This window comes from Somniosus microcephalus, chromosome 19 (genome assembly GCF_052327205.1).
Source record: "Somniosus microcephalus isolate GS21.2 chromosome 19, FLI_Smic_1.0, whole genome shotgun sequence".
In the NCBI taxonomy this organism is placed as follows: domain Eukaryota; kingdom Metazoa; phylum Chordata; class Chondrichthyes; order Squaliformes; family Somniosidae; genus Somniosus; species Somniosus microcephalus.
The window spans coordinates 63,279,115-63,302,149 of record NC_141005.1 but is presented as its reverse complement, the minus strand read 5'-3'; the positions used below and the strand labels follow the sequence as shown (position 1 = coordinate 63,302,149).

Genomic DNA, 23,035 nt, shown 5'->3' with positions numbered 1-23,035 from the left:
CCTGTGTGTTCTCCTATGTATGATACTCTCTCTCCTGTGTATGATACTCCACAGCCTGTGTGTTATTCTGTGTATGGGGCGTCTTTGCTAGTGCTGTTGGGGAGGGTTTAAACTAAAATGGCAGGGGGTTGGGAACCTGTGCAGGGTGACAGAGGAAAGGGAAGCAAGGATAGAAGCAAAAGACTGCAAGGAGAAAAGCAAAAGTGGCACTCAGAGAAATCAAGGGTTTAAATCAAACATGGCCACAGTAAATAATAATTCTAAATGGTCTAAGAGTGTTTAAAAAAACAAGCCTGAAAGCTTTGTGTCTTAATGCGAGGAGCATTCGCAATAAGGTGGATGAATTAGCTGCGCAAATAGTTGTAAACGGATATGATATAATTAGGATTACAGAGACATGGCTCCAGGGTGACCAAGGCTGGGAATTCAACATCCAGGGGTATTCAATATTCAGGAAAGGCAGGCAAAAAGGAAAAGGAGGTGGGGTAGCATTGCTGGTTAAAGAGGAGATTAACACAATAGTAAGGAAGGATATTAGCTCTGATGATGTGGAATCTGTATGGGTAGAGCTTAGAAATACAAAGGGGCAGAAAACGTTAGTGGGAGTTGTATACAGACCCCCAAACAGTAATGCTGAGGTTGGGGATGGCATTAAACGGGAAATTAGATACGTGTGCAATAAGGGCACAGCAGTTATCATGGGTGACTTTAATCTACATATAGATTGGGCTCACCAAATTAGTAACAATACTGTGGAGGAGGAATTCCTGTATGGGATGGTTTCCTGTACCAATATGTCGAGGAACCAACAAGAGATCAGGCCGTCTTAGACTGGGTATTATGTAATGAGAAAGGATTAATTAGCAATCTTGTTGTGCGAGTTCCCTTGGGGTGGAGCGATCATAATATGATTAAATTCTTCATTAAGATGGAGAGTTAAGTTTTTGACTCGGAGACTAGAGTCCTGAATTTAAATAAAGGAAACTACAATGGTATGCGGTGCGAGTTGGCTAGGATGGATTGGGGAACGTTACGTAAAGGGTTGACAGTGGATAGGCAATGGCAAACATTTAAAGATCACATGGATGAACTACAGAATTTGTTCATCCCTGTTTGGCATAAAAATAAAACAAAAAAGGTGACTCAACCGTGGCTAACAAGGGAAATTAGGGACAGCATAAGATCCAAGGAGAGAGCATATAAACTGGCCAGAAAAAGCAGCAAACCTGAGGATTGGGAGCAGTTTAGGATTCAGCAAAGGAGGACAAAGGGATTAATTAAATGGGGAAAATAGAATGAGAGTAAGCTTGTAGGGAACATAAAAACTGACTGTAAAAGCTTCTATAGATATGTGAAGAGAAAAAGATTGGTGAAGTCAAACGTAGGTCCCTTGCAGTCAGAATCAGGGGAATTTATAATAGGGAATAAAGAAATGGCAGACCAATTAAATACATACTTTGGTTCTGTCTTCACAAAGGAGGACACAAATAACCTCACAGTGATGTCAGGGAACATAGGGTCTAATGAGAGGGAGGAACTGAATGAAATCAGTATTTGTAGGGAAATGGTGTTAGGGAAATTGATGGGATTGAAGGCCGATAAATCCCCAGGGCCTGATAATCTACATCCTAGGGTACTTAAGGAAGTGGTCCTAGAAATAGTAGATGCATTGCTGGTCATCTTCCAAAATTCTATAGACTCTGGAACAGTTCCCATGGATTGGAGGGTAGCTAATGTAACCCCACTATTCAAAAAAGGTGGTAGAGAGAAAACGGGTAATTATAGACCGGTAAGCCTGACATCGGCAGTGGGGAAAATGCTAGAGTGCATATAAAAGATGTAATAGCAGAGCACTTGGAAAACAGTGACAGGATCGGACAAAGTCTACATAGATTTACAAAAGGTGAAATGTGCTTGACTAATCTACTGCAATTTTTTGAGGATGTAACTGGTAGAATAGATAAGGGAGAACCAGTGGATGTGGTGTATTTGGACGTTCAGAAGGCTTTCGATAAGGTCCCGCATAAGAGATTGTAAAGTTAAAGCACATGGGATTGGGGGTAAGGTACTGACTTGGATAGAGAACTGGTTGGCAGACAGGAAGCAAAGAGTTGGAATAAACAAGTCTTTTTCCGAGTGGCAGGCAATAAATAGTGGTGTATCGCAGGGATCGGTGCTAGGACCCCAGCTATTCACAATATACATTAATGATCTAGACGAGGGAACTAGATGTAATATCTCCAAGTTTGCAGATGACACAAAGCTGGGTGGGCGTGTGTGCTGTTAGGAGGATGCTGAGAAACTTCAGTATGATTTGGACAGGTTGGGTGATTGGGCAGATGCATGGCAGATGCAGTATAATGTGGATAAATGTGAGGTTATCCACTTTGGTGGCAAAAACAGGAAGGCAGATTATTATCTGAATGGCAATAGTTTGGGAGAAGGGGAAGTGCAACGAGACCTGGGTGTCCTTGTGCACCAGTTGCTGAAGGTCAGCATGCAGGTGCAGCAGGTGGTTAAGAAGGCAAATGGTATGTTGGCCTTCATAGTGAGAGGATTCGAGTACAGGAGCAAGGATGTCTTGCTGCAGTTGTACAGGGCCTTGGTGAGACCACACCTTGAGTATTGTGTGCAGTTTTGGTCGCCTTATCTAAGGAAGGATGTTCTTGCCATGGAGGGAGTGCAGCGAAGATTCACCAGGCTGATACCTGGGATGGCAGGAATGACGTATGAGGAGAGATTGGGTCGATTGGGCTTATATTCACTGGAGTTTAGAAGAATGAGAGGGGATCTCATTGAAACGTATAAAATTCTAACAGGAATAGACAAACTACATGCAGGAAGGGTGTTCCCGATGGCGGGGCAGTCCAGAACCAGGGGTCCTAGTCTAAAGATAAAGGGTAAGCCATTTAGGACAGAGATGAGGAGGAATTTCTTCACCCGGAGAGTGGTGAACCTGTGGAATTCTCTACCACAAAAGGCAGTTGAGGCCAATTCATTAAATATATTCAAGAAGGAGTTAGATATATTTCTTGAGGCTAAAGGGATCAAGGGATATGGGGAGAAAGCAGGGACAGGGTATGAATTTGGATGATCAGCCATGATCTCATTAAATGGCGGAGCAGGCTTGAGGGGCCGAATGGCCTACTCCTGCTCCTATCTTCTATGTTTCTATGTGTGTTCTCCTGTCTTTGATACTCTCCAGCCTGTGTATTCTCATGTGTATGATACTCTCCAGCCTCTGGTTATCCTGTAATTGAAAGGTTTTTACAGGCCGGGGCCATTGCAGCATTGGTTTGAAAAGTAAAGTGTCAAGCAGACACCTCTGTGCTGAGGGTGGAGCTTGTCGTAACTGCCTCCAAGCATAAAGAACCTGCAACCACTCCCAGCATCATTCAATTTTAGCTTCAATGTAAAGTACAGTCACAACTTTGCACATTTCCATTTTAAAGTTGTAAATTTGCAAAAACATGCGAATTTGTGACAGAACCCCCTCCCTTACCCTGTGTTGATGAGCTGTCCCATGACCTCTAGAGTGTGGTTAGAGGATTACTGGATGGAAACAACAGAGGCTGAGAGTGGGGGCTCGGCCTACTTTGTGCTGCTCGTTTCCATTGAGCATGAGACTCGCAAGTCCTGGCCTTCTGTGGACTGGAGCGGATCCGGCTTTATCAGTAAATGAAACTGTGTGCAGATGAACTGGTACCAAAACACACCCGACAAGATGAAATACTTCCCTGTTACCTTGTGCAGAAACTGAGTTGGAGACACATCCACCAGCTAAACAGCAATTGTGCTGTCATGTGTCCTTCACTGAATTTTGCATCGGTCAAAAATATCAAAGTTTCTGGGAAACCTCAAGAAAGGTGTTGGAGTTGCAAATGCTGGAATGGAGCCACTGCCTGCCATCTTTGTATTGCTGGTTATTTGGACTTCAAGATGCTCATTTTCAACAAGCATAGTGGTGTTCTGTGCTCAGAGTAATGAACACTTGTTCAATGATAGGAGGGGCTAGTGTGTGTTGCCCAGGAGTGTTGTGTGGAGCACTAACTGTTCCTATACACCCTATAATGATAGGGGTTAGTGTGTGTTGCTCAGGAGCGTGTGTAGAGCACTAACTGTTCCTATACACCCTATAATGATAGGGGCTAGTGTGTGTCGCCCAGGAGTGTGTGTGGAGCATTAACTGTTCTTATACACCCTATAATGATGGGGGGCTAGTGTGTGTCGCCCAGGAGTGTGTGTGGAGCATTAACTGTTCCTATACGCCCTATAATGATAGGGGCTAGTGTGTGTTGCCCAGGAGTGTGTGTGGAGCATTAACTGTTCTTATACACCCTATAATGATGGGGGGCTACTGTGTGTCACCCAGGTGTGTGTGGAGCACTAACTGTTCCTATACACCCTATAATGATAGGGGCTAGTGTATGTCACCCAGGAGTGTGTGTGGAGCACTAACTGTTCCTATACACCCTATAATGATGGGGGGCTAGTGTGTGTCGCCCAGGAGTGTGTGTGGAGCACTAACTGTTCCTATACACCCTATAATGATGGGGGGCTAGTGTGTGTCGCCCAGGAGTGTGTGTGGAGCATTAACTGTTCCTATACACCCTATAATGATGGGGGGCTAGTGTGTGTCGCCCAGGAGTGTGTGTGGAGCATTAACTGTTCCTATACACCCTATAATGATGGGGGGCTAGTGTGTGTTGCCCAGGAGTGTGTGTGGAGCACTAACTGTTCCTATACACCCTATAATGATAGGGGCTAGTGTGTGTCACCCAGGAGTGTGTGTGGAGCACTAACTGTTCCTATACACCCTATAATGATGGGGGGCTAGTGTGTGTCGCCCAGGAGTGTGTGTGGAGCATTAACTGTTCCTATACACCCTATAATGATGGGGGGCTAGTGTGTGTCGCCCAGGAGTGTGTGTGGAGCATTAACTGTTCCTATACACCCTATAATGATGGGGGGCTAGTGTGTGTCGCCCAGTAGTGTGTGTGGAGCATTAACTGTTCCTATACACCCTATAATGATGGGGGGCTAGTGTGTGTTGCCCAGGAGTGTGTGTGGAGCACTAACTGTTCCTATACACCCTATAATGATAGGGGCTAGTGTGTGTTTAGCCCAGGAGTGTGTGTGGAGCACTAACTGTTCCTATATACCCTATAATAATGATAGGGGCTAGTGTGTGTTGCCCAGGAGTGTGTGTGGAGCACTAACTGTTCCTATACACCCTATAATGATAGGGGTTAGTGTGTGTCACCCAGGAGTGTGTGTGGAGCACTAACTGTTCCTATACACCCTATAATGATAGGGGCTAGTGTGTGTTGCCCAGGAGTGTGTGTGGAGCACTGACTGTTCCTATACACCCTATAATGATAGGAGCTAGTGTGTGTTGCCCAGGAGTGTGTGTGGAGCACTAACTGTTCCTATACACCCTATAATGATAGGGGCTAGTGTGTGTCACCCAGGAGTGTGTGTGGAGCACTAACTGTTCCTATACTCCCTATAATTCCTGTGTCAATCTTAATTTTGATCCACTACCTATATTTCTAAAACTTGGCTCACCACGTTTGGCAGCTGAATGTTTTTCTTGTCCATTAAGATTCAGGTCATTGTGTGCTGTCCTCCGCTCAGCCACTCAGGAGCTCATCGACTATGCAGGGTGCCATTTGTCATCATGAAAGTAATTAACATTTTTATGAATTTTCATGTTCCGGGATGCTTGGCTCTGATCGCAGCAGGAATTTTCATATTGCTTCTGTTGATTAACATGACAGATGAGACTGTGCCTGTGACACAGAAATAGCACACAGTTCAGAAAATAAAAATGTATATCCTCCCACCCTAACACTGACACAACCATTTACTCTTTCCTGTGCAGAGCAGTGAACGTCCCCTTCTGCTGGTTGCACCCAGAATGATTGCCTGGCGACGGGTGGGCCATTCCTAGGCTGCATGGTACCAGATGGGAGGCAATTGTTCCTTTAGACCTGGTGTCTACTGCACGTGTGAAACATACAGCTGCCAAATCTAGTTGGATGTATTCCTGGAGGGTTCATCACATGACCTCTCATCTCCAACCGCCCGCCCTCCTTCAATATTTTTATATAACTAATAAAGAAGTGTTAAAAAGAATGGGGAAGAAACCCACAATTTTTTTTTTAATGCCTTGTTGATTTTTCTCCCATGTTGCTCACAGCAGTGTCCAGGAAATTAATCTTTAATTCCTGGAGACAGCAGGACGATCCTGCAAGGCTGGCGACCCAAGTACAGCAGCTGACATGAGACACACACACAAGCTGTAGCGCACCAGAGTGGAGTGAATTGTCCCCTAATACTCAGTGTATTACACACTCCTGGGATACACACACTACCCTGTCGTGTGTATAGGAACAGTTAGTGAATCCATGCACAGTGTGTGTGTGGAGAGCGAGATCTGGCACTGGTGAACTTTAACCTCTGTGTGTTAGAATGACAGGTGGCTGTTTAAAATCACAAATCAAAAGGCCTTTGATAAGGTACCACTCGCTAGGCTCATGACAAAGGTTAGGGCATGTGGAGTCAGGGGAACAATTAGCTGAATGGATAGCAAAGTGGCTAAAAAAAACAAACAAAAGCAGAGATTAGGGGTAAAGGGTATTTATTCGGATTGGAGGAAGGCAGAAAGCAGTGTTCCATAAGCAACAGTGCTGGAACCACGGTTACTCATCATTCACATTAATGATTTGGACTTAGGAATAAGTGGATGATAGCAAACTAGGAGGCATAGCTAACACTGAGGAAGAATGCACCCTCATACAAGAAGACAATAGAAAACTTGTACACTGGGCAGTTAAGTGGCAAATGATCTTTTACATTGATAAATGTGAGGAGATGCACTTTGGTAGGAAAAACAGAAACATCACCTACACCTCAGAAAATAAACTGAATGGAGTAGAAGATCAAAGGGATCTAGGGATACGGGTGAACAAATCATTAAAAGGAGCATCGCAGGTCAGAAAAGCAATTAAAAATGCCAACAAAGCACTGGGATTTATTTCATGGGGTATAGAAGTCAAAAGTAGTGAAGTTATGTTAAACTTGTATCGGACCCTGGTCAGGCCGCACTTTGAGTACTGTGCCCGGTTCTGCTGTCCACACCACAAAAAGACATTGAAGCACAGGAGAAAGTGCAAAAGAGATTTACAAGAATGGTACCAGAATTGAGAGATTACAGCTATCAGGAAAGATTGAACCGGTTGAGGCTTTTTTCTTCAGGGAAGAGAAGACTTAGAGGAGACCTGATAGAGGTTGGACAGGGTAGATGTGGAGAGAATGTTTCCACTTGTGCGAGAATCTATAACTAGGGGCCACAAATACAAGATAGTTACTGATAAATCCAGCAGGGAAATGAGGAGAAATTTCTTTACTCAGGGAGTGGTTAGAATGTGGAACTCGCTACCACAGGAAATAGTTGAGGCAAATGGCTTAGATACTTTCAAAAGGAAACTAGCCGAGTACATGAGAGAAAAGGGATTAGAAAGATATGCTGAAAGGCTGCGATGAGGTAGGTGGAATGGGAGGAAACTCATGTGGATTATAAATACCAGCACAGACTTGTAGGGCTGAATGGCCTCTTTCTGTGCTGTATATTCTATGTAATTCTTTGTAATAATTTTGGAAGTTGCAATAGTAAGCGAGTCATCTGCAAATATTGTAATGACTCAAGTAAAATGTCCACAGACTCAGCATTTAAGTAATCAGATGCTTCTATATATTAAATCCATTCTCTCGGTTCATGCAATTATTATTTCCGGAATGTTGAAAATGTGCTGGCATTTGGAACAATATCTCATCGCTTTTAATAACCATGATAATGCAAGTTGTTAGCAGGTATTGAAGGGGTGGTGCAGTACCTTCATGCCTTGATCTACTGTACCAGGGAGAAATAGGGCACAGGTTTACCCCCCGCGATTGTTCAGGTGGCAGGTTCCTGTGCTGGGAGGTACCATCAGCACGAGGTGCCAAGGGAAGGACGGATATTTCCGCACAAGGAGGGAGAAGATTGGCTGAGTCTGCACAGACCACCCTGTGCGTGCCCACTCCCCACATGACAGTGTAACGTTAGCAGAGGGCCTGGCTGCACACTGGTAAAACGCTGCATGACCAGCAGGCTTCAAAGCTAGGAGTGAGCAGGGAAGGGAGGGGTCGCGGAGCCTGCAGGCCAATGTGAGCTACAACCCGAGTCGCTGGGAGTTACTGGAGGTTGCTGTCGGCTCACATGCACTGTCACTTTAACAGCGACGTATTGCGATGAGGCTAGTGATTGATACTAGCACTTTTGCAGAGAAATGACCCAACCAGCGAGCCGCTGATTTACTACATTATTTCCCTACTGGATTTATCAGTAAATATCTTGTATTTGTGGCCCCTAGTTTTAGATTCTCCCACAGGTGGAAACATTCTCTCCACATCTACCCTGTCCAACCTCTTATCAGGTCTCCTCTAAGTCTTCTCTTTCCTGAAGAAAAAAGCCTCAACCTGTTCAATCTTTCCCGATAGCCGTAATCTCTCAATTCTGGTACCATTCTTGGAAATCTCTTTTACTATATAAATGCAAGTTGTTGTTGTATTGTGTTTCCTTGCCCTTCTGGTAGGTTTGTGATCAGAGATGCGCCACCAATTATCTCCACATTAAGAACATAACATAAGAAATAGGAGCAGGAGTCGGCCATTCGGCCCCTCGAGCCTGCTCCACCATTCAATAAGATCATGGCTGATCTGATCTTGGCCTCAGCTCCACTTTCCTGCCTGTTCCCCATAACCTTTGAACCCCCTGTAGTTCAAAAATCTGTCTGTCTCCGCCTTGAATATATTCAATGACTTCACCTCCACAGCTCTCTGGGGTAGAGAATTCCAAAACTTCACGACCCTCTCAGAGAAGAAATTCCTCCTCATCTCTGTTTTAAATGGGTGCCCCCTTATTCTGAGACTCTGCCCCCTCGTTCTAGATTCCCCCACGAGGGGAAACATCCTCTCAGCATCTACCCTGTCAAGCCCCCTCAGAATCTTATATGTTTCAATAAGATCACCTCTCATTCTTCTAAACTCCAATGAGTATAGGCCCAACCTGCTCAACCTTTCATCATAAGACAACCCCTTCATCCCAGGAATCAACCGAGTGAACCTTCTCTGAACTGCCTCCAATGCAAGTATATCCCTCCTTAAATAAGGAGGCCCAAACTGTACGTAATACTCCAGGTGTGGTCTCACCAATACCCTGTACAGTTGTAGTAAGACTTCCCTATGTTTATACTACATCCCCCTTGCAATAAAGGCCAACATTCCATTTGCCTTCCTAATTACTGGCTGTACCTGCATGTTAACTTTTTGTGTTTCATGTACAAGGACCCCCAGATCCCTCTGTACCACAGCATTTTGTACTCTCTCTCTATTTAAATAATATTTTGCTTTTTTATTCTTCCGATAACCTCACATTTTCCCAATTATACTCCATCTGCCAAATTTTTGCCCACTCACTTAACCTATCAATGTCCCTTTACCGACTCTTTGTGTACTCCTCACAACTTGCTTTCCCACCTATCTTTGTATCATCAGCAAATTTGGCAACAGTACACTCGGTCCCTTCATCCAAGTCATAACTAATTAAGTTATTTAATTAACTCTTAAACTAGAACATTCCCACAGAATTCCTAGAAAGTTTCCCCAACAGCCTAATAATGGCAGTTCTGTGAGTGTGTGTCCAGCACAGACTGTCCATGGACCCAGCAGCAACCCAAGGTATCTGGAAACTCTTGAGACCATGACCATGCATTGACCTGCAGGTTAGCACAGGGAGGGCCCCTCCTGTTATTGGCTGGGGGCCTGGACTTGGGTCCACAGTGTGGGAGAACAATGTGGTATTGTGGGGGACTACAGTCTCCCGCGTAAAGAAATAGGCAACACAGCGAGCTACAAGAAATAGGTCTTTACTCCAACTCTCACAATACAGTACTGAATTCGTGAAGCCCGCGAACCTGTGATGACTCACGGATTGGTCACCTGCTGGAACCTGATTGGTTTTCCTTCTATCAGCAGCAGGCAAGTCTGAACGTGCCTTATTCCTCTCAGCTTGCAACTGTCTTGCGGGGGGAGGGGAATACAGCAGTTAAAAGGGGATTATACAGGTTTATCTACATATACACAGTGTTTCCCCAATGTGGCAACGCCACAGTATATTGCACTTCATCGAATATTACAGCTCGCTGGATTGACACTTCTCCATTTATTTTAAAATAATGGCATAGTTTTATTTAAAGGAGACGTTAAACCTAACTAGATGCGGACTGTTACTCAGAAGTAGCTGTCTCTCTCTCTCTCTCTCTCGCTCTCACGTCCAACACAGTAAATTTGATTTATATTTTGTTTGCCCTTGACCCAACCACCTTCATTGTAGAGAGTGGGTCTCTGCTGCAGCGAGAACCAGATGTTGTCGACACAAGCGTGTGTGTGTAGAACAGCCAGCTGTGGGCTGCGACAAGCAGCTATAACACCTGCCCTGCTCCGCCTCGTAGGGCTCAGGAAATTCTTCGAAAGTTTGTCTGTCAAAGACGGATTAGATAAATTTATATCCCAGCATTAAAGGATAGCCCTCGTCCTGTTTGGTCACTCTGGCCTTGTTCGTTTGCCTGCTCCTGGATACGCTACACACGCGCGCACACATACACACACTCACACTCGTCTCAACGGTATCTGGATCCCGCTGCAGTAGGGAGCAGCTGCTCTACAGTGAAGGAGGAGGCTTTTCTTTCCTTCGTTGCAAGCAGGAAAAAAACCAAACCAACTGAGTTCCAGGCTGCCAGATTGGGAGAGTGTTTTGCCTCAGTCAACAGACCACAGGAGGGCTCCCCACTCTTCTCCCAAAACAAAATAGAGGGTGCAGAGGAGATATACCAGAATGGGACAAGGATGGGGGACTTCAGTTATGTGGAGAGACTGGAGAAGCTGGGATTGTTCTGCTTCGAGCAGAGAAGGTTAAGGGGCGGTTTAATAGAGGTGTTCAAAAGCATGAAGGGTTTTGATAGAGTAGACAGGGAGAAACTGTTTCCAGTGGCAGAAGGGTCGGTAACCAGAGGACACAGATTTAAGCTAATTGACGAAAATACCAGAGGGGAGATTAGGAAAAAAAAATGTTCACAGCGAGTTGTTGTGATCTGGAATGCACTGCCTGAAAGGGTGATGGAAGCAGATTCAATAATAAATTTCAAAATGGAATTGGATAAGTACTTGAAGGGGAAAAATTGTAGGGCTATGGGGAAAGAGCGGGGGAGTGGGACTAATTGGATCGCTCTTTCAAAGAGCCGGCACAGGCACGATGGGCTGAATGACCTCCTTCTGTGTGGTATCATTTGATTATTTGCCAAACACCCTTTAGTAAAGAGGCAGGAATGGCAAAAAAAACAAATGTTATTCTTGAGTCACTGTTGCCCTTTTCACTCAGTAGATACTGAGCCCCACAACACAGCCTATGTTTTTACTGATGTGTCTTTTTGAAGAAACTTGTTATGAGTGAATAAAAAGAAGGGGGCATTTAGCAACCAGACTTTGAGATCAGCGGCCCTCAAATCCACTGCTGATCTGATCTGATCTGTCTCTCTTGTTCCTGTTTTGTATGTGTCCTGAGTGGTACGGGCAGTGCTGTAACCATGGAAACTGTTGCTCCTTCCACAGATGACTCCGGTGACGAGGAGCCAACCTCGCAGTCCGATAAGAGCGAGCTGCACGCCACCCTGAGGACTCTGGCCAGCAAGCTTGACGACCTGAGCCAGTGCAATGACCTCATCGCTAAGCACGGGGCAGCCCTTCAGAGATCCCTGAGTGAGCTCGAGAGCCTGAAGCTACCAGCTGAGAGCGGGGAGAAGATTAAAGCAGTCAACGAGCGAGCCACCCTCTTCCGCATCACCTCCAATGCTATGATCAATGTAAGTGAACGCATTGCCTTATCTGTCTGCAGTTCAGATACTATTTTACCCATGTCCACAGCTTGTCACAAATAAAAGACTGATTTATACAGGGGCAGCATCGTCCGCAGCAAAGGGGTAATAAACGCATTCATCTGTACTGTACACGGGGACAGTATTACAAGGGGTAAGGCGGTATTATACTCCTTGATCTGTTCGGTACACAAGTTTGGGCGAGGAGGGAGTCGGTGAGTTTGGGCGAGGGGGGGGAGTAGATGACTTTGGGGGAGTCGGTGAGTTTGGGCGAGGGGGGAGTCGGTGAGTTTGGGCGAGGAGGGAGTCGGTGAGTTTGGGCGAGGGGGGGGAGTAGATGACTTTGGGGGAGTCGGTGAGTTTGGGGGAGGGGGGAGTCGGTGAGTTTGGGCGAGGGGGGGAGTCGGTGAGTTTGGGGGGGGAGTCGGTGAGTTTGGGCGAGGGGGGAGTCGGTGAGTTTGGGCGAGGGGGGAGTCGGTGAGTTTGGGAGGGGGAGTCGGTGAGTTTGGGGGAGGGGGGAGTCAGTGAGTTTGGGCGAGGGGGGAGTCGGTGAGTTTGGGGGAGTCGGTGAGTTTGGGCGAGGGGGTGAGTCGGTGAGTTTGGGCGAGGGGGGAGTCGGTGAGTTTCGGCGAGGGGGGAGTCGGTGAGTTTGGGCGAGGGGGGAGTCGGTGAGTTTGGGGGAGGGGGGAGTCAGTGAGTTTGGGCGAGGGGGGAGTCGGTGAGTTTGGGGGAGTCGGTGAGTTTGGGCGAGGGGGGAGTCGGTGAGTTTGGGCGAGGGGGGGATTTGGTGAGTTTGGGCGAGGGGGGAGTCGGTGAGTTTGGGCGAGGGGGGCAGTCGGTGAGTTTGGGCGAGTCAGTGAGTTTGGGAGGGGGAGTCGGTGAGTTTGGGCGAGGGGGAGTGGGTGAGTTTGGGCGAGGGGGTAGTCGGTGAGTTTGGGCGAGGGGGGAGTCGGTGAGTTTGGGCGAGGGGGGAGTCGGTGAGTTTGGGGGGGGAGTCGGTGAGTTTGGGAGGGGGGGAGTGGGTGAGTTTGGGGGAGGGGGGGTGTCGGTGAGTTTGGGCGAGGGGGGAGTCGGTGAGTTTGGGTGAGGGGGGAGTCGGTGAGTTTGGGAGGGGGAGTCGGTGAGTTTGGGGGAGGGGGGGTGTCGGTGAGTTTGGGCGAGGGGGGAGTCGGTGAGTTTGGGCAAGGGGGGAGTCGGTGAGTTTGGGGGAGTTGGTGAGTTTGGGCGAGGGGGGAGTCGGTGAGTTTGGGGGAGTCGGTGAGTTTGGGCGAGGGGGGACTCGGTGAGTTTGGGGGAGTTGGTGAGTTTGGGCGGAGTCAATGAGTTTGGGCGAGGGGGGAGTCGGTGAGTTTGGGCGAGGGGGAGTGGGTGAGTTTGGGCGAGGGGGTAGTCGGTGAGTTTGGGCGAGGGGGGAGTCGGTGAGTTTGGGCGAGGGGGAGTCGGTGAGTTTGGGCGAGGGGGGAGTGGGTGAGTTTGGGCGAGGGGGAGTGGGTGAGTTTGGGCGAGGGGGGGAGTCGGTGAGTTTGGGCGAGGGGGGAGTCAGTGAGTTTGGGCGAGGGGGGAGTCGGTGAGTTTGGGCGAGGGGGGAGTCAGTGAGTTTGGGAGGGGGAGTCAGTGAGTTTGGGAGGGGGAGTCGGTGACTTTGGGCGAGGGGGGCAGTCGGTGAGTTTGGGCGAGTCAGTGAGTTTGGGAGGGGGAGTCCGTGAGTTTGGGCGAGGGGGTAGTCGGTGAGTTTGGGCGAGGGGGGAGTCGGTGAGTTTGGGCGAGGGGGGAGTCGGTGAGTTTGGGGGGGCGGAGTCGGTGAGTTTGGGAGGGGGGGAGTGGGTGAGTTTGGGGGAGGGGGGGTGTCGGTGAGTTGGGGGGGGAGTCGGTGAGTTTGGGAGGGGGGGAGTGGGTGAGTTTGGGGGAGGGGGGTGTCGGTGAGTTTGGGGGGGAGTCGGTGAGTTTGGGCGAGGGAGGAGTCAGTGAGTTTGGGCGAGGGGGGAGTCGGTGAGTTTGGGGGAGGGGGGAGTCGGTGAGTTTGGGCGAGGGGGGAGTCGGTGAGTTTGGGCGAGGGGGGAGTCGGTGAGTTTGCGGGGGGAGTAGGTGAGTTTGGGGGGGGGAGTAGGTGAGTTTGGGCGAGGGGGTAGTCGGTGAGTTTGGGCGAGGGAGGAGTCAGTGAGTTTGGGCGAGGGGGGGAGTCGGTGAGTTTGGGCGAGGGGGGAGTCGGTGGGTTTGGGAGGGGGAGTCGGTGAGTTTGGGGGAGGGGGGAGTCGGTGAGTTTGGGGGAGTCGGTGAGTTTGGGGGAGTCGGTGAGTTTGGGCGAGGGGGGAGTCGGTGAGTTTGGGCGAGGGGGGAGTCGGTGAGTTTGTGCGAGGGGGGAGTCGGTGAGTTTGAGCGAGGGGGGAGTCGGTGAGTTTTGGGGGGGGAGTCGGTGAGTTTGGGCAAGGGGGGAGTCGGTGAGTTTGGGGGAGTCGGTGAGTTTGGGCGAGGGGGGAGTCGGTGAGTTTGGGCAAGGGGGGAGTCGGTGAGTTTGGGGGAGTCGGTGAGTTTGGGCGAGGGGGGAGTCGGTGAGTTTGGGCAAGGGGGGAGTCGGTGAGTTTGGGGGAGTCGGTGAGTTTGGGCGAAGGGGGAGTCGGTGAATTTGAGGGAGTCGGTGAGTTTGGGAGAGGGGGGAGTCGGTGAGTTTGGGCGGAGTCGGTGAGTTTGGGCGAGGGGGGAGTCGGTGAGTTTGAGGGAGTCGGTGAGTTTGGGAGAGGGGGGAGTCAGTGAGTTTGGGCGGAGTCGGTGAGTTTGGGCGAGGGGGGGAGTCGGTGAGTTTGGGCGGAGTCGGTGAGTTTGGGCGAGCGGGGAGTCGGTGAGTTTGGGCGAGGGGGAGTGGGTGAGTTTGGGCGAGGGGGTAGTCGGTGAGTTTGGGCGAGGGAGGAGTCGGTGAGTTTGGGCGAGGGGGGAGTCGGTGAGCTTGGGGGGGGAGTCGGTGAGTTTGGGCGAGGGGGGAGTCGGTGAGTTTGGGAGGGGGAGTCGGTGAGTTTGGGGGAGGGGGGGTGTCGGTGAGTTTGGGCGAGGGGGGAGTCGGTGAGTTTGGGCAAGGGGGGAGTCGGTGAGTTTGGGGGAGTTGGTGAGTTTGGGCGAGGAGGGAGTCGGTGAGTTTGGGGGAGTCGGTGAGTTTGGGCGAGGGGGGAGTCGGTGAGTTTGGGCGAGGGGGGAGTCGGTGAGTTTGGGCGAGGGGGGAGCCGGTGAGTTTGGGCGAGGAGGGAGTCGGTGAGTTTGGGCGAGGGGGGAGTTGGTGAGTTTGGGGGAGTCGGTGAGTTTGGGCGATGGGGGAGTCGGAGAGTTTGGGGGAGTCGGTGAGTTTGGGCGAGGGGGGAGTAGGTGAGTTTGGGGGAGTCGGTGAGTTTGGGCGAGGGGGGAGTCGTGAGTTTGGGCGAGGGGGGAGTCGGTGAGTTTGGGCGGAGTCGGTGAGTTTGGGCGAGGGGGGAGTCGGTGAGCTTGGGCGGAGTCGGTGAGTTTGGGCGAGGGGGGAGTCGGTGAGTTTGGGCGAGGGGGAGTCGGTGAGTTTGTGCGGTGTCGGTGAGTTTGGGCGAGGGGGGAGTCGGTGAGTTTGGGCGGAGTCGGTGAGTTTGGGCGAGGGGGGAGTCGGTGAGTTTGGGCGAGGGGGGAGTTGGTGAGTTTGGGCGAGGGGGGGAGTCGGTGAGTTTGGGCGAGGGGGGAGTCAGTGAGTTTGGGAGGGGGAGTCGGTGAGTTTGGGCGAAGGGGGGAGTCGGTGAGTTTGGGCGAAGGGGAGTGGGTGAGTTTGGGCGAGGGGGTAGTCGGTGAGTTTGGGCGAGGGAGGAGTCGGTGAGTTTGGGCGAGGGGGGAGTCGGTGAGTTTGGGCGAGGGGGGAGTCGGTGAGTTTGGGGGGGGAGTCGGTGAGTTTGGGCAAGGGGGGAGTCGGTGAGTTTGGGAGGGGGAGTCGGTGAGTTTGGGGGAGGGGGTGTGTCGGTGAGTTTGGGCGAGGGGGGAGTCGGTGAGTTTGGGCAAGGGGGGAGTCGGTGAGTTTGGGAGGGGGAGTCGGTGAGTTTGGGGGAGGGGGGGAGTCGGTGAGTTTGGGCGAGGGGGGAGTCGGTGAGTTTGGGCGAGGGGGGAGTCGGTGAGTTTGGGGGAGTTGGTGAGTTTGGGCGAGGGGGGAGTCGGTGAGTTTGGGCGAGGGGGGAGTCGGTGAGTTTGGGCTAGGGGGGAGTCAGTGATTTTGGGGGAGTTGGTGAGTTTGGGCGAGGGGGGAGTCGGTGAGTTTGGGCGAGGGGGGAGTCGGTGAGTTTGGGCGAGGGGGGAGTCGGTGAGTTTGGGCGAGGGGGGAGTCGGTGAGTTTGGGCGAGGGGGGAGTCGGTGATTTTGGGGGAGTCCGTGAGTTTGGGCGAGGAGGGAGTCGGTGAGTTTGGGGGAGTTGGTGAGTTTGGGCGAGGGGGGAGTCGGTGAGTTTGGGCGAGGGGGGAGTCGGTGAGTTTGGGGGAGTCGGTGAGTTTGGGCGATGGGGGAGTCGGTGAGTTTGGGGGAGCCGGTGAATTTGGGCGAGGAGGGAGTCGGTGAGTTTGGGGGAGTTGGTGAGTTTGGGCGAGGGGGGAGTCGGTGAGTTTGGGCGATGGGGGAGTCGGTGAGTTTGGGGGAGTCGGTGAGTTTGGGGGAGTCGGTGAGTTTGGGCGACGGGGGAGTCGGTGAGTTTGGGGGAGTCGGTGAGTTTGGGCGAGGGGGTGTCGGTGAGTTTGGGGGAGTCGGTGAGTTTGGGCGAGGGGGAAGTCGGTGAGTTTGGGCGGAGTCGGTGAGTTTGGGCGGAGTCGGTGGATCATCCTCTGCTTAAACACTTTCGAGTTGCACTGGGGAATTGGGCCTAACTGAAGCGGAGCACCCTGGGCATTGTTTACAATTGATTACCCCTTGAATATAATAATAATATTTCAGAGGCTGCATATTCTAACTATATCTTTGACAGTGATGTAAGTGCCCTCGAGCCTGCCACTTTAATAACCACAATGGTCTTTGATAATCTTACAGTATTTCATTTGTTTAATTAATACAGGCATTTTAATGATGACCTGCAGCAAATGGGCATCTAATTATATTTGTGTCCCATGACGTGGAAAAGTTTTGTGGACACTTTGTACTTTTTGCACAGTATTGCGCGGTTGTTAATCTCACCCACAAATCATCACTGTTAAAATAACCCAGTCTCTGTGATTACCCACCATAACAGTGTGAGAGATGTTTGAAAATAGAACAGATTTCTTCCGATTAGGCACTTTACAGGCTTCCGGGCTCAATATCGAGTTCAACAATTTCAGATCATAACCTCAGCCCCCATCATATATATTTATATATTTTTTATCCACACTTTTGGTTTGTGCCTTTTCCTTTTTTTTTCTCTCCCACATGGCAGCTGTCTCTCATTCTGCCAGCGTATTTCACACTTCATCTAGAGCCATCCTTTGTCTCTTTACCTGTCCTATTACCATCTCGTCTCGCCTTGAATACCTCTTAATGTCTCTTCACCCCTCCCAGACCTTCCCTTTTGTTCTTTCATCCCCTCCCCCATTTCCCAGCCCCCAAACTGGCCTTTTAATCTGTTTCATTTCCTGCCTTTTTTCTCAGTTCTGACGAAGGGTCTTCAACCTGAAACGTTGACTCTATTTCTCTCTCCACGGATGTTGCCTGGCCTGCTGAGTTTTTCCAGCGTTTTCTGTTGTTATTTTGGATTTCCAGCATCCGCAGTATTTTGCTATCAGATTTATTTGGAGCTTGGAGTTCAAACCAAGAGACTCTTTATTTATTTGATTCTGTTCACTGCGTTTGTAGGGCCGATTCCCCGATGGTGTCCTCGGGGAGTGGACCCACACGTTCCATGTGGGTGTATCCTGAAATTGGGCGAGTAGGCCAGAGCCTCAACATCGCTGGCTTTGGAGTTCCACAACTTGACTGATTTGTAGGTTTTTGGAGACAGATCCGAACTTTGAGAGTCTGCATGAGCCTCATTACAACCACCTAATTGTATATAAATCAATTAAAATATGCCTCACAATGAATTTTCAGACCCCTTCTCTCCTTGCCTGTAAATGGCTTCCGAACTTGGGCCGACAGATTGTTGGCGATGAGGAATTTGCTGCATTGTCTGTCTTTCCACACTGCTGTTTCTGCATTGTTCCTTTTGCATTCCTTCTTTCTGCGGTTTGCTGGTGAATTTCTGCTCACCCAGGACGACTTCTGCGGTTGAAATCCAGGTTCGAGCCGCACTACTCGGCTCTGGGCCTGGCAGTGTCTGCCGTGGAGGGGGAAAAAAGAAAGACTTGCATTTATATAGCACCTTTCACGACCTCGGATGTCCCAAAGTGCTTTACAGCCAATTTAAGTGTAGCCACTTGTAATCTAGAAAACGTTGCAGCCATTTTTGCACACAGCAAGGTCCCACAAACCGCAACGTGATAATGACCAGGTAATCTGTTCTTTTAATGTTGGTTAAGGGATGAATAATAGCCTGGAAACTGGGGAAACTCCCCTACTCTTCTTTCAAATAGTGCCATGAGATCTTTTACATCCACTTGAGAGGAGAGATGGGACCCCGGTTTATCGTCTCATACGAAAGACGACACCTCCAACAGTGCAGCACTCCCTCAGCACTGCACTGGAGTGTCAGCCGAGAGTTTGTGCTCAAGTCTCTGGAGTGGGACTTGAATATTTGAATAAGAACAGCTCTCATTCCATTGACGTACAGGCAATGTCAAACCACAGGAACAGAATAATGCAGGTAAAACGTGGGGTATCTCTGCACCAGCTGCAATCCCTTTGCTTTGCAGCAATGCCCTGGGCCAGCATTACTTCAAAGAGCCGACAGGGTAGCTCAGGGACCACTCCCAGAGCAGCCCTGGCTATTACGAATCAGGAAATCGGCATTTGAAATACAATGAGATTTATGCTTCCACGAGAATTCTGCTGGAATATGCAGTGGGCGTGTAGAGACACAGATCTCACTGGCCAGTTTAGGTGGGGCACTGCACTACAGCCCCGGTTCTCCCGCAGTAACTTCAGTGGGAGACCCCTGGAAGTGTAAACTGCCGTTTTTAACCATTTACCTTGTTCCTTTGGATCTCCTGCTGAGGTTATGGTGGGAGTTTGGAAGAATGTTACCCTCACCGCCCCCCCCCTCCACCCCCCCCCCCACTCCGGCATGGAACTTTCGGGCCACAGTATTAGTCGGGCGACCTCCTCAAGTTGGGTGAGCTGGCTGGGCCGCCTCCAGTGTGGGTTCTCTCGCGCTCTCTCGAGCAACTTTCTGCTTTGAAACAGATGCCTTCGTGTGGTACACCCCAAAGCCTTGCTTCCATTCCAGCTGATGTGAAGGGATGAGTGCACAGCACGCAAGTAGTTGGAGGTCAATGGGAATCGGGGGGAAAATTCTCCACTGGCTGGAGTCATAGTTAGCACAAAGGAAAATGGTTGTGGTGATTGGAGGTCAATTATCACAGCTCCAGGACATCGCTGCAGTAGTTCCTCAGGATAGTGTCCTAGGCCCAACCATCTTCAGCTGCTTCATCAATGACCTTCCCTCCAACATAAGGTCAGAAATGGGGATGTTCGCTGATGACTGCACAGTGTTCAGTGCCATCCACAAATCCTCAGATAATGAAGCAGTCCATGCCCGTATGCAAGAAGACCTGGACACGTTCAGGCTTGGGCTGATAAGTGGCAGGTAACATTCGCGCCACAGAGGTGCCAGGCAATGACTATCTCCAACAAGCAAGAGTCTAACCAACGCCCCTTGACATTCAATGGCATTACCATTGCCGAATCCCCCACCATCAACATCCTGGGGGTCACCATTGACCAGAAACTTAACTGGCCCAGCCACATAAATACTGTGGCAACCAGAGCAGGTCAGAGGCTGGATATTCTGTGGCGAGTGTCTCACCTCCTGACTCCCCAAAGCCTTTCCACCATCTACAAGGCACAAGTAAGGAGTGTGATAGAATACTCTCCACTTGCCTGGATGAATGCAGCTCCAACAACACTCAAGAAGCTCGACACCATCCAGGACAAAGCAGCCCGCTTGATTGGCAGCCCATCTACCACCTTAAAATTTCACTCCCTCCACCACTGGCGTATCGTGGCTGCAGTGTGTACCATCTACAAGATGCACTGCAGCAACTCGCCAAGGCTTCTTCGGCAGCACCTCCCAAACCCACGACCTCTTCCACCTAGAAGGACAAGGGCAGCAGGTGCATGGGAACACCACCACCTCCAAGTTCCCCTCCAAGTCACACACCATCCTGACTTAGAAGTATATCGCTGATCCTTCATAGTCGCTGGGTCAAAGTCCTGGAACTCCCTACCTAACAGCACTGTGGGAGTACCATCACCACACGGACTGCAGCGGTTCAAGAAGGCAGCTCACCACCACCTTCTCGAGGGCAATTAGGGATGGGGTTAAATGCTGGCCTTGCCATAAAAATGAATGTAAAAAAAAGGTGCCATGTAGACATTGGCAGCAAAATATTGCAACAGTTAAGCGAGACTAAGGGAACCTTTCTCTTTGTCAGTGAGCGAGATGCAGTTGAAGCTGTGGAGACAGAGTAGTTTGAGGGTGCTCGATGTGAGGGGTTGCAGTGCTGATGCTGCCCCAGGTTGGGAGCTCAGAGTTTGGTGCTTGCATACTGCTCCTTCAATTCTGATCTCTTGAGCATCCCCGATTTTAATCGCTACACCATTGGCGGCTGTGCCTTCAGCTGCTTAGGCCCTAAGCTCTCAAATTCTTTCCCTAAATCTCTCTACCTCTCTCACTCTCTCACCTCCTTTAAGACGCTCCTTAAAACCAACCTCTTTGACCAAGCTTTCTGTCCTAATATCTCCTTATGTGGCTCAGTGTAAAATTTGCTCAATAACGCTTCTGTGAAGCATCTTGGGACAGTTTACTACGTTAAAGGCGCTATATTAATGCAAGTTGTTGTTGCTGGCTTCCCAAGGACATGAGAAACTGCTTTCCTTCTGTTGGCATCCTCCTGCTATGCTTGTTGCGCATTGCCACGGATAGGAAGCAAAGAAAGGAGCAGCAGCCCTTTAAGAGCTGCTGCACTCCGTATTCCCAGCTCTTGTGCTGCCATGGCACTGTCTGCACACTGCGACAGCACGCGGGAGGGGAATTACAATTGATTAAATTATACGACCATGCTGAATCCGGCAAGGTCAGCCCCCCCGCCTTCACCATTGGGAGGGAGCGGATTGGCGATCCCATTTTCCCTGAGATTGAGGAATCGGCCCTGGTTTTTCCTGCTGGTTCATCCCAGCATCCTTGCTTCAATGCAGATTTCTTTTAGGTAGATGGGCACTGGAGAAGAGTAGAGTTGATATCCGTGCCAGCTTGACCAGAGATGGCATCAAACGTGGCAAAGCCTGTGAAGTTCAAATCTACCGTAGCCGGGCATAGGCTACCTGGTATAACAACAGAAAATGCTGGAAAAACTCAGCAGGCCAGGCAACATCCGTGGAGAGAAAATAGTCAATGTTTCGGGTCTAACCCTTTGTCAAGACTGAAGGCCAGGCTGGGAGAGAATAGAGAAGTGAAGAGACATCAAGAGGCAGACAGTGGCGGCAAAATATTGCAGCAGTTAAGCGAGGCGACTGCTGGGTGACCGCTTTGCGGAACACCTCCGTTCAGTCCGTAAGGATAACCCTGAGCTTCCGGTCGCCTGTCATTTCAATTCACCGCTCCATTCCCACTCAGACCTCACCGTCCTCGGCCTCTTGCATTGTTCCACGGAAGCTCAGCGAAAGCTGGAGGAACAGCACCTCATCTTCCGATTAGGCACTTTACAGCCTTCCGGACTCAATATCGAGTTCAACAATTTCAGATCATAACCTTGGCCCCCATTATATTTTTACTTATTTTTTATCCACACCTTTGTTTTGGCCCTTTTCCCCCCCCTTTTTTTTCTCTCCCACATGGCAGCTGTCTCCCATTCTGCCAGCGCATTTCACACCTAATCTAGAGCCGTCTTTTGTCTCCACTAGTCCTATCACCATCTCGTCTCGTTTTGAATACCTCTTAATGTCTCTTCACTTCTCTTTTGTTCTCTCCCAGCCTGGCCTTCAGTCTTGACAAAGGGTTTGATCCGAAATGTTGACTCTATTTTCTCTCCACGGATGTTGCCTGGCCTGCTGAGTTATTTCAGCATTTTCTGTTGTTATTTCGGATTTCTAGCATCTGCAGTATTTTGCTATAGGCGACCTGGCCATGGGATGGCGGGAGATCATCACCTCCATGACCGCGGCGACACAGGCACTGCAATCCAATGGAAGCAAGTGGAAAAGCAGACTCCCGTTTAACAAAAAAAGATTACTGGTGTTGGGATTATACTTTAGAAAGTTTGCAGACAGCTCACTGAAAAATCGGACAGTCCAGTCTAAAGGTGGGCGGGTGGGCGGGCAGGTGGCAGTTACAGGCTGGAGCTGGTCTGGCTTGTCATTACTGAGCCCCCTGCACCTGAAACCCTCTGGGGAAAAATAAGGATAACACTGGGTTAAAGAGAGGAGAAAAAAGATTTATATTCAAAATAGCTGGAAGGTACAAGCAGATCATATTGAAAAGCGATGGATTAGATTGAATGAATGCCAGGCCTTCTGGGTATCCTGGGCATGAATCAGCCTTTAGGGAAACTCTGCTATAAGGAGCACTGCCACACTTAGAAACTACAGATTCGACATTCACTCCATCCAGTAATTGTCACCGGACTGCACTCTGGCGCAGGATATGAGCTGTACTGCTTGTCCCTAGGTTATAAAGAACAGAATCAGTAAGAGGCAATGACGTGCCCTGATTGAACTAAAATCAACCTTAAGTGCAGCAGGCAGTGTTTGAGGAGGCAAGTATTTTGGACTGTAATGAGCATTACTCGAGGTGTCCAAGATTCTCAGTCTCCGCAATGATATATTAATGTTGACTGTCTTGGTTTTAAGCCTAGAAACTATTCCTCTCCCATCGAAGTCACCGTTGCCATGTCTCATCAGCCTGTGACATGTTGAGGAAAGTCCTACAGTATTGTGTCGGCCAATTCCAGATCTGT

General features: G+C 49.8%; 1 protein-coding gene across 6 annotated transcripts in view; it reads left to right on the top strand.

Annotated features, from left to right (window-relative positions):
* LOC147104527 (oxysterol-binding protein 2-like) overlaps positions 1–23,035 on the top strand; it is a 461,946-nt gene that overhangs the window by 265,078 nt on the left and 173,833 nt on the right. For all 6 annotated transcript variants that reach the window (XM_085961904.1, XM_085961902.1, XM_085961900.1 and 3 more), the window contains one exon: positions 11,713–11,963. In XM_085961904.1, coding sequence (XP_085818030.1) covers positions 11,713–11,963 — 251 coding nt within the window. The remainder of the gene's footprint in view (positions 1–11,712; positions 11,964–23,035) is intronic.